This window comes from Triturus cristatus, chromosome 3_1 (genome assembly GCF_964204655.1).
Source record: "Triturus cristatus chromosome 3_1, aTriCri1.1, whole genome shotgun sequence".
Lineage (NCBI taxonomy): Eukaryota > Metazoa > Chordata > Amphibia > Caudata > Salamandridae > Triturus > Triturus cristatus.
In genome coordinates, this window is record NC_140583.1 from 24,040,310 (window position 1) to 24,052,322 (window position 12,013).

General features: G+C 46.9%; 1 protein-coding gene across 1 annotated transcript in view; it reads left to right on the plus strand.

The window, feature by feature from the left end:
• Positions 1 to 12,013, plus strand: part of ARHGAP1 (Rho GTPase activating protein 1) — a 246,482-nt gene that overhangs the window by 40,653 nt on the left and 193,816 nt on the right. The window contains exon 2 of the mRNA XM_085646663.1: positions 8,318 to 8,499. Coding sequence (XP_085502789.1) covers positions 8,361 to 8,499 — 139 coding nt within the window. The 5' untranslated portion in view covers positions 8,318 to 8,360. The remainder of the gene's footprint in view (positions 1 to 8,317; positions 8,500 to 12,013) is intronic.

A 12,013-nucleotide genomic window follows, 5' to 3' on the forward strand; every position in this document is an offset into this window, starting at 1 on the left:
AAAAGTGGTGGATTTCGGCAGGTGGGAACAGGTAGCACTATGTGAGGGAGGGCAGGGGAGGAGTCTAGTTGTGTTGTAGAGTTAGTTGGAGGTGGTGGGAAGAAAGTGGTGTTTTTTGGCAGGTATGAACAGGCTGAACTATGTGAAGGGGAGGGGAGGGCAGGGCAGGCTGGGAGTCTGGTTGAGTTAGAGAGTTGGAGGTGGTGGGCAGAAAGTGGTGGTTTTTGGCAGGTATGAACAGGCTAAGCTATGTCAGAGGGAAGGCAGGGTAGGGGTCTAGTTGAGTTGGAGGTGGTTGGCAGAAATTGGTGGCTTTTGATAGGGACGGACAGGCATCGCTGTGTGAGAGGGATGGCAGCTTAAGAGTCTAGTTGACATAGAGAGTTGGGGGTGGTGGGTAGAAAGTGGTGGTTTTTAGAAGGTATGAACAGGCTGTGCTATGTGGGGCAGGGCACTTGCCCTTGAGGCTACTTGGGTGGTTTGGGCGCCAGTTTGAAGAAGGGAATATTGTGGAATACTGTAAGGGTGGCATCTTCCTGAGGTGGTTGAGGTCCAGATGCGGTGCTGCTACCTTGAATATGTGACCTGGTGTTGTCAGTTTGTTGTCCCAGCAGCAGCGGGTGATTTTTGCTGACAGCTTTTCACGGGATGCTGTGAGCAGTAGATCTTCCGTAGCGTGGGTTCCATGTGTGCTCACATTCACATCTATGTGGCCTCTCTGGAGAGGGTGGGAGGGTGCAGGTCGCTATTGCACATCACCACATACGGAAGGCTTTGGTTGGGTGCCTAGAGGGCAGTGGCATGTCTTAAAATGTTTTCGGGTCCCCTACAGAAAGTGACGAGAGGCTCCTGAGATTCCTATGTCTCACCGGTGTTCATATGGTTTATAGTGAATGGTGTCTCCCTGCACCTCGGGGCTTTAATTTATGTGTAGTGTTCAGATGCCTGTGTTACCTTGGTGTTCCTACTCCCCAAACAACAGTTAACACACTTGTTGACTTTTGTGACCCCACATTACTTCTAGTATCCTGTCCGCACTATTTCATACTTGGCCTAATGTACAACATTTCTGGGGGCAATGTCTTGAGAGTGAGGTACAGTGAGCTGAATTCAAGTAATGTACATGGGGTATGTTGAGAGAGGTGAGGTAGACAAAAGTGAGGTAAAGACAGCGCAGATGGAGGCACTCGTAGAAGTTGAGGCAGTAGAAGTGAGGTTAGGTGAGGTGAAGAGCGTGGAGAAAGTGGATAGAGGTACTCATAAAAGTGGAGGTAGATGAGGTGAAGAGTGCGGAGATGAAGAATAGAGGTACTCGTAGAAGAGGTGAGGTGAAGAGAGCGGAGATGGAGGATGGAGGTACTCGTAGAAGTGGAGGTAGAAGAGGTGTGGTGAAGAGAGCTGAGATGGAGGTACTCGTAGAAGAGATGAGGTGAAGAGAGCGGAGATAGAGGGTGGAGGTACTCGTGGAGGTAGAAGAGGTGTGGTGAAGAGAGCTGAGATGGAGGTACTCGTAGAAGAGATGAGGTGAAGAGAGTGGAGATAGAGGATGGAGACACTTGTAGAAGTTGAGGTAGGTGAGGTGAAGAGAGCGGAGCTAGAGGATGGAGGTACTCGTAGGAGAGGTGCAGAGAGCAGAGCTAGAGGATGGAGGCACTTGTAGAAGTGGAGGTGTGAGGTGAAGAGAGCGTAGATAGTGGATGGAGATACTCGTTGAAGTGGAGGTAGATGAGGTGAGGAAGAGAGCGGAGATAGAGGGTGGAGGTACTCGTGGAGGTAGAAGAGGTGTGGTGAAGAGAGCTGAGATGGAGGTACTCGTAGAAGAGATGAGGTGAAGAGAGCGGAGATAGAGGATGGAGACACTTGTAGAAGTTGAGGTAGGTGAGGTGAAGAGAGCGGAGCTAGAGGATGGAGGTACTCGTAGAAGTGGAGGTAGGAGAGGTGCAGAGATAGAGGATGGAGGCACTTGTAGGAGTGGAGGTGTGAGGTGAAGAGAGCGTAGATAGTGGATGGAGATACTCGTTGAAGTGGAGGTAGATGAGGTGAGGAAGAGAGCAGAGATAGAGGATGGAGGTACTCGTAGAAGTGGAGGTAGGAGAGGTGAAGAGAGCTGAGATGGAGGTACTCGTAGAAGAGATGAGGTGAAGAGAGCGGAGATAGAGGATGGAGACACTTGTAGAAGTTGAGGTAGGTGAGGTGAAGAGAGCGGAGATAGAGGATGGAGGTACTCGTAGAAGTGGAGGTAGGAGAGGTGAAGAGAGCTGAGATGGAGGTACTCGTAGAGGTAGAAGAGGTGAAGAGAGCGGAGATGGAGGTACTCGTAGAAGAGGTGTGGTGAATAGAGCAGAGATAGAGGATGGAGGCACGCTTAGAAGTTGAGGCAGTAGAGGTGAGGTGAAGAGAGCGGGGAAAGTGGATGGAGGTACTCATAAAAGTGGAGGTAGATGAGGTGAAGAGTGCAGAGATGGAGGTACTCGTAGAAAAGGTGAGGTAAAGAGAGCGGAGAGAGAGGATGGAGGTACTCGTAGAAGTGGAGGTAGAAGAGGTGAGGTGAAGAGAGCTGAGATGGAGGTACTCCTAGAGGTAGAAGAGATGAGGTGAAGAGAGCGTAGATAGAGGATGGAGATACTCGTGGAGGTAGATGAGGTGAGGAAGAGAGCAGAGATAGAGGATGGAGGTACTCGTAGAAGTGAAGGTAGGCAAGGTGAAGAGAGCTGAAATAGAGGATGGAGGCACTTGTAGAAGTGGAGGTAGAAGAGGTGAGGTGAAGAGAGCGGAGATAGAGGATGGGGGTACTCGTAGAAGTGGAGGTAGGAGAGGTGAAGAGAGCTCAGATAGAGGTCCTCGTAGAAGAGGTGAGGTAGAGAGAGCGGAGATAGAGGATGGAGGCACTCGTAGAAGTGGAGGTAGAAGAGGTGAGGTGAAGAAAGCGGAGCTAGAGGATTGATGCACTTGTAGAAGTGGAGGTAAGAGAGATGAGGTGAAGAGAGGTGAGATGGAGGTACTTGTAGGAGTAAAGGTAGGAGAGATGAGGTGACGAGAGGGGAGATGGATGCACTTGTAGAAGAGGTGAGGTGAAGTATTAAAGGAGAAGTAACACTCCAGATTCTTTTTCAGTTTTATTGGCGCTGACCGCCTGAGGGTGTGAGGTTTGAGGCTGGGGAGGCCGGGCATGCACTCTAAGGGGTGCAGCACAGCAGCCAAAGGTGCTGCACTGAACTGTGGAAGGTTGAGAATGCACGCAGAGCCATATTGCTCACTACTTGTCCGCTGGTGCACAAATAGCTGCCTAGTGCCACACACAACCTGTGCACCGTAGTGTGTGTGCGTTGTGTACCGTAGTATTTGTACTGGAAACACACCCTTCCAATACAAAATCCCATAGCTAGAGAAACTCTTAAACATTGCACTCATTGTATATGTGTTGTACAGTGCAGCGCACGTGCAATCTGCGGAATGTTAACAGAAGTTAAACGATGACACCATATTAGCACCTTCTTCAAGGAGGCGTTACTTTTTGACGCAAAGCCTGGTCTGACTGTCAAAATAAATCTGACTTTATGTCGGAACCTATGGATGCTTGCACTAATCTATCCAAGTTACATCCGAGTAACTCTCACTTGGTGCAAAGTAGTGCACAGTAACACAAAAACTAAATGTGCTGAGGAAAGGGCACCTTTCTAGCGCAAACAAACTTGTGCTAAAATGAAAATGTCCTAGCAAGAGTTTGTGCTCTACCTTGTGTGACTCTGGTGCAAATGCATGGTAAAAGTGGCACAAAGTATCTGTTAAGCATGATTGGTTGTTAAATTAGAAAAAGAGGCTGTTTAGGTCTTGCCTAAGATGGCACATGCACTTTCTGTAGGGAGACCAGTTGTTATCTTAAGGTGGGCTAAGAGACCGCCCACTGCTTCGCTTCATTGTCACTCTCTTGTTTATCAGCTTCCATAGGCATTCCTTCCTCCTCTTGTGTCCATCCCTCCCCTGGAGCATGCACGCCTTATTTCCCTTCCGTCCCTCCCCTAAAGCATGAACGCCTTACTTGTGCCCTTCCGTCCCTCCCCTGGAGCATGCGCGCCTTACTTGTGCCCTTCCTTCCCTACCCTGGAGCATGCGCGCCTTACTTGTGCCCTTCCGTCCCTCCCCTGGAGCATGCGCGCCTTACTTGTGCCCTTCCGTCCCTCCCCTGGAGCATGCACACCTTACTTGTGCCCTTCCTTCCCTACCCTGGAGCATGCGCGCCTTACTTGTGCCCTTCCGTCCCTCCCCTGGAGCATGCACACCTTACTTGTGCCCTTCCTTCCCTACCCTGGAGCATGCGCGCCTTACTTGTGCCCTTCCTTCCCTACCCTGGAGCATGCGCGCCTTACTTGTGCCCTTCCTTCCCTACCCTGGAGCATGCACACCTTACTTGTGCCCTTCCTTCCCTACCCTGGAGCATGCACGCCTTACTTGTGCCCTTCCTTCCCTACCCTGGAGCATGCCCGCCTTACTTGTGCCCTTCCTTCCCTACCCTGGAGCATGCGCGCCTTACTTGTGCCCTTCCTTCCCTACCCTGGAGCATGCGCGCCTTACTTGTGCCCTTCCTTCCCTACCCTGGAGCATGCGCGCCTTACTTGTGCCCTTCCTTCCCTACCCTGGAGCATGCGCGCCTTACTTGTGCCCTTCCTTCCCTACCCTGGAGCATGCGCGCCTTACTTGTGCCCTTCCTTCCCTACCCTGGAGCATGCGCGCCTTACTTGTGCCCTTCCTTCCCTACCCTGGAGCATGCCCGCCTTACTTGTGCCCTTCCACTTCTCATTTTTCAGACGGTACTTTTTTCTTTTTGTGTACACACTCTGAGACTGTGTGTTTTCCAGCTGTCTCCTTTGTTGGCTTTTCCTCCATGTTCCTCTTCCTCCCCCTTTTTCAGTTGCCGTTCAGTGCTTCTCTACCACCACCATGTCAGTTTGCTTCCCTAACCCTGCTCAGCTTTCATTGTCGGCTGGCTGCCCCATCCCCTGTCGCCGGCCCTCTGTTGTCTCTGTGCTTCCTTATATCTGCCTCTCCCACCTTCTGTTGGCTTGGTGCTCCCCCAGCCCCGCCGGCCCACTCTCTGTTGTCAGCTTGCTGCCCCGGCCCCTCCCACCTGCCCTCAGTCGTCAACTGTGACTGAAGTACAGGGAGCACAAAGATCCGGCTTGGACACCAGGTGCTGAAAATAAATATTTAGTTTATTGACTAAGGGCACAGAAGTTCTGGCGAGACTCCAGCTGCCTCTGGCTTCAGCTCCTGTTTGGAGTAACACGGAGTTAAACTAAAGAAAGTAGACGTCAGTCAGTCAGTCAAATCTACTTTATTCGGCTAAAGTAGCCATACAAGTACATCAGCCCTGGAGCATTCCTGAGGGGTTTGTGGTCAGGCTGTTCTGAGAGTGGACCTTTGGCTGCACATTGTATGAATCGTTTTTAGGAGATTGTAAACGACAAAATCTCGTAGTGCGTCTTTAGTAGTGATCTTCTATATATAGGAATGCTGTTTCAAAAAAAGCCCATAAGCATCCTGGTACATTAAAAAGGGCGTTTGATGATATGTATATGTTCAGTGATTGTGCTATATGTAAGTATTGTAAATATTGTATTTGTTTGTATATATATCTCTAAAAACGATTCATACAATGTGCAGCCAAAGGTCCACTCTCAGAACAGCCTGACCACAAACCCCTCAGGAATGGGGCCGCTGTGCTGACAGGGGTATTTCAAGCCCCCTATAGCATAGTTTGTCTCAATTGCGCGGCGTCAGGGAGCTCGAAAAAATCTAAGAAAAAATGACATAGCACTATGATAATAAAACCCTCTAAAAGGGTCAGTTAAAAACGCTGGGTTCCTCATCGATCAGTTCTGCTCGGCTAACATAGAGCCCTAAAAGCACAGTTCTTATAAAACAGGATAAAACACAAGTTCTAACACAAATAGCTTATAATAGAAATGCAAATATGACCTATAAAAGGAAAATACAAAACACAGATAAGGAAGGAATCTAATGTCCTCATCCAGGCTTGGAGCTCGTTCACATGTTCATTGTTGTTCTACAGACGGATTTCTGTGCCATACCTCTTGCTGATGGCTAATAAAATTAATCACTGCAACAAGAATGTGATGGTTCCAGGTACTCCAAGAAAACAAGAGCTGTCTTGTGATGCCTAACACTTGCAGCACGCAATACTGGAACCAGAAAACGCTTCCTAGTGCCAAACAACATCAAGTTTAATGTGCTTTACATGAAACCTGATCACAGGGACAGCTAGGGAGATTGGTAAACCAAGAAGCCTCTAAAAAGTGGATAGAGCGCAGCCTGATCTGGTAAAATCTGTAATAAAGCAAAGGAGGGCCAGAGGCGGTTTTAAGACCTGCAGGGTTACCTCCCCTACTCCACATATCAAACACAAAACAAGACCCTTGGGTCTATGAACACTTTAAGCCTAGCTGATAACTAACTGTCGTGGAGAGTCCCTTTTTATAGGACGGTTCCCCTCACCCTCACTCACTGTCGGTGGCACGCTCCATCATTGGGAACCTCCTCGTACCGTAATGCCTAGTCACGGTACGGGCTACAGCCCCCTCACTGAGAGGGAGAGCTCTGGGATGTTTTTGTACAAAGGAATGTATACTAAACACCAAGTTGATGAGCTTGGGGTGGTGAGGGTAGCCGAGCAAGTAAAAGTGATCGTTAAAACTAAATACAGGGCTTGCAAATTACTTTATTGGGGCTACCCTACGCTAGGGTTAACAAACAACATAGCACTGGGTGAGTGATTCAACCCGCTTTAGTGTTAAAAAGAGGTCAACAGCTTTCAGCCTGCGACATAGGAGGGTGTTTCGGCTTTCTTCAGGACCTATAAATAAGTGCTGCTGCTCAAAAGTGGCCAAATCAAAAGACATTAAAACATATTCATGGCATATACAAAACCCTCCAGTGATCTCATGGGGTCTCAATAGGTGAAGACAGTGTCTCCAGGACAGAGAGCCCCCTTGAGCCCCACGCCAGGGTGGGGTGAGGCATGATCCCAGTCTATAGCAGGTTACCACCAGTGAATCTTTCACCTTCTGACGTCCCATGATATCACCGGATGGATCAAAATTGCTCAAATCAAAAGGCTACAAAAGCATATTCATGACATTTACAAAACCATCCAGTGATCCAGGATCTTCTGTACAGGATCAAATTCCTGGGCTGATGGCTGACAAGGGAATTATTATTATTAATTAACATTTGATCGTGCGCGTGGCTACCCTTGGGCATCCCAGCGCTTACAACAACAGGCAGTCTAATACAGTTCATCGTCACTCCTGGAACAGCCATGTTTTTAGTTGTTTTCGCAACGATAGGTGGTGGATCGTTGAGCGAAGATCAATGGGGAGCATATTCCATAGTTTTGCAGCGTTATTACCGAACATTCGCCCACCAGAGCGTGCTCTTTTGATTTTAGGTACGGTCACCAGGAACAAATTCGCTGAACGCAGGCTTCTCAAGGGGCAGTGGAAAGCTATAAGTGAGAGGTTAATTTTAGGGCCCATACCCCAGAGTGTTTTGTGTGCTATGCATAATGACTTGAACATTATGCGTTCCTTGATTGGTAGCCAGTGTAGCTCTTTTAATGCCGTCTTGGCCGAGTGTGCTTTAGGAATTTTGGGCAGCAACCTGGCTGCGCAATTTTGCACCACTTGCAGTTTCCTTATTGTGGACTTTGGAGTACCCAATTATAGGCAATTTCCATAATCCAGCTGGGATAACACTAGTGCCTGAACCATAATCCTACGTGCAGCTTCAGGGAGAAGTGAAATCCATAGCGTACAGTCTTGCAGAGCTGGAACTGCTCAGAGTGCAGGCTCTCAGGGATGTCTGCCTCCTTACTCCCAGGCTGTACGGTGGTGGACGTTGACTGACGTTGAGAAGGAGGAGGCGGTCGGGCTGTCCAGCACCTTCCTGATGTTGTATTTCTTCAGGGCCCTGCTCTCACAGTTGCACTGTTCTTCTGCCGCTGTGCACAGCCCCCTCCGACCCCTGGGCAGCCGCTGCTGCTCCTGTCAAGGCAGCAACCAGTTCCCATCTCAGAATCCAGTATTGTTAAGCACAGTCCTCCATAGGGTACAGTCCAGTGCTGTGACCCAGAGCCCCATAATGTGTGTGGCACAGGATCCTTTTTGAACCCGTTATACTGTTGTGATTTTATGTGTGGTGGTGGGTGCAGGGCTGTGTCGTACCGTACGTGGCCCCGTGGAGGGGATACTGGACTCTGCACAATGTGGATTTCCTTTGCCTGAAGCACCTCTCTTTGCAGTTCCCCATTGTAGGCTTTGGTCTCTGCATCTGGAGAAGGCAGCATGGCCAGCGACCCCCTCACGGACCTGCAGGATGACCTGGGCTCGGACAATACCAGCCAGTCCCTGGACCAGCTCAAACTGACATCGTTGGACGACAAGAATTGGCCACTGGACGATACTCCTGAATACCCCAAGCCAGGTAGGTCATTTGGGCTTTCGGGGACACCAGCGACATGCTGTGCGAGCCCATGAGGTAGAAGGAACCCTCTGAGGTTTAATTTGCGGGCACCAAGGTCCAGAGGATGGGTTGGCTGTCACTTCGGCTTATAGTAACGCAGGGCCAGGGTCTGAAAGTCAGTCTGTTGTATTGCTAGCGTAAGAAGGGGTGCAGCCCTGCATCTCTTACCCCCATGGCGCCAGTGTACACCCTCTCATCTGCAGTCACTGGTACTGTCTGTCAGTCCCTGTCGGGCTGCAGCAACTGCTTCTACTTGCTGCGGGCACCATGCAGTCATAGTAGCTGATCCCCCTTCATCCCTGTGGAAGTGGCAGCACCCTTCTCTGCTGTAGCCAATGCTTAGGGTTTAAAACCGAAGGCTAGGTACCTACCACCTTGAGGGCATGGAAGAGACTGTTGATCTCTGCTGATTGTGCTCTTGCAGTGGTACAAGTCACGTCCCACCCTCTTGGGGCCGAGGTTGCCCCTCCGCTGATCTACATAGAAATTCAGCAGTTCTAGTTACCTTAGCGAACTCTAATTTTCACCCCCTGCACTGCTTATGACCTCCCATATTGTATCACCCATGACATGGTCAGGGACGTCACAGATGACATCTCATATGGCATCATGCATGACATCATTCATGACATCACCCAGCTAAATAAACTTCAAAATACTTCATCAAACATCATTTACATTTTTAAAATAAGAAAAGGAGGCCGGTGAGAGATGTACGGCAGAAAGCTCACTGTAAACATAGGAACTACTACACTCACTTATCAGTTCTCAGTGGACAGGCCTCTCTCTTCTAAACTACTACTTTAAGCGCTAATGCTCAAAGTGAGATATCTAACCGTACATGCTAGTCTACTTCAAATCACAACACCATTTGTCAACCTAGAAAGAGGTTGTAGTACAGATGTCAGTTTTACACAAACCACTACAACACACATCCAGTAGAGAGGTCTTAGCGAACAGGCCACTGTGTCACAAACCAATAGTAAATATATTCTTCCTCTTGGAGAAAGGTGTCAGCAGAGAGATCAGTCTGTTGCTAACCACTACTACACTGAACCATCACTCTAGAGAGCGGTCTGTGGCACATTAATTTATTACGAACTACTATTGCACTCATTCATCACAAAGGAGAGAGAGTTCTAAGCAAAGTGGTCAGTATGTCGTAAAACACAACTATACTCGGCCATAACTGTGGAGAGAAGTCTCATTGAACAGCTTAGACTGTTGTAAAGCACTACCATGCACATACATCATCAGGGGACATGTCAGCGTAGAGGCTAGTTCACTCCTAAATAGTACACCTACTTTACAAACGGGATTAGAGTTCAGGTGACATATGTTAGAAATACTAATACTCACAAGTTCAGAAAGAGTAGTATTTTAACTTGTACAGGAGCTCAGTATATATCTTACAGTGTCAGAAACTTTTACAAAACACTCCCACTCGCTGGATGTCGCCAGTGATGTCACCAGCGATGTGACTGACCATGTCATGAGTGATATGACATGAGGTCAAAATCAGTGCATTGTGGGGCCGTACGTTCTAGTTTGCTCAGGTAACTGTAACTGCTGAATTTCGATGATTTTGTATGTGTAAAATCTAAACCTAACTATAACGTCCCTGTAACCTTTGTATTTTTCAGTGAATTTCTTAGGGTTTTTAAATTCTATTTTTCAACTATAACATCCTTGTAACCTTTTTTTTTTTTTTTTTGTTTTTTTTTTGTAGTGAATGTCACAGTTATTAAAAATATAAATTGTTCTACAGTTTGACCCATAACTTCAATTTACTAATCTACATTTTCACAAGTTTATAAACACATTTTATTCAGGCATTCATTCTGATTATATATTTTAAAACTACAAATTACATAAATTAAGGTAAGGTAACTTATGTAGTCTTTCTATTCATGCAGGTGCTGCGGTGGATCCACGAACCGTAATGCTTTAAAAAAATCTATATTATGCCCATGAGGGGCCCCTCACAGACTCCTCCATCAGTCCCATAGGGTCAGGGTACCTCTACCCTGACCTCTTTTAAATTTTATTTTCCCTTCTGGGAACCGAGTCCCAATGCACAAAATCCCGCTGCAACTTTCTTGTCAGGTTGCGGCCAGCCAGTCAACGGATCAACGTCTCTAGATATTTATAAATCTTTTTACTTCAAGAACTCTAAAAATATTGAACAGAATTTCACCAAATTACCCACTTGACGGATCACTCCCAAACTTTCCAAACAGCAGCTTAAGTGACTGGCAAACTCGTTTTAAAAATTTCATGAAGATTCGTCAAACGGCATCAAAGGTATATTAAAAAAAAGCTCTCCCTATGGAAACTGGGTCCTAACTATAACTACTTACTGGCGATCACTAGTAGGATGGAAGTGTGTGTGTGTGTGTGTGTGTGTATGTATGTATGTATGTATATATATATTCACAGAAAAAAACATAGGTTTCAGGGGTGTGATAGTTAGCTGGATATTTCACTCGTACAAAATCATAGAAATTCCTCCGTTGTAGTTAGTTTTGCTAACTATAACTCGCGCGCCCGCAATGCACTGCAGATGATGTCACACATTACATTATTCATGACATGGTCAGTGACATCACTGATGACATCTTAAATGACATCATCCAGTGAATGTGGTTTAGTTTGGTATATATATAATATATATTTACATTTCAATCTGTATTGAAGATTGAGTGGATATATAACTGTCTGGATGGAGGATTTAGTAACTGTCTGTTTAAGTGAGTAAAAGTGTCTCACTTAATACATGGATTAGTAACTAACCTATGTGAATGTGTGCATCACTGTCTCTGTTGTTGTGTAACATGCTGCATCAGTTGGTCACTAACTACATGAGTGTGTATATTAGTAATTGATTAGTTGGGTGAGTATTTGTATGGGACACTGAGTTTGTGTGTGGTTGGGTGGGGTGTGTGTAACTCTATGCATAGATGTGTGAATGGTTGATTGACTAGGTGTATAGGTTTAGGAGTGCATGTGGAAACAGTTGTTTGGGTGACTGAGTGTATTTATTTGTGTGTTGGTGAGCGAATATATGTTTTAGTTGTACATCTTCAACAAAGTAAAAAAATAAAAGCCATTGTATGTGAGAGTTGGTGTATATAAATAAGTGTATATATAAGAGTCAGTGATTGTGAGAGTAACTATATGAATGAGTGTATAATTGTAATGGTGATTTTTTAACGTATTACTATGTGTTTGAATAAATGAGGTGTTGTGTGTATAATTGTGCTGTTCAGTGCCTCTCCTCTGCTGTTCAGTGCCTCGCCTCTGCTGTACGCTTCCTTCTCTGTACTATCGAGCCTGCTCTCCTGTGCTGTTCAGTGCCTCTCCTGTGCTGTACGCTGTAGGAAGGTGGAATCTGAATATATGGTTGCCCCCACTTTTTTCCTGGTGTTTGAATGGTTTTTGACTAGTCTGGCTGGGATCCTACTATCCAGGACCC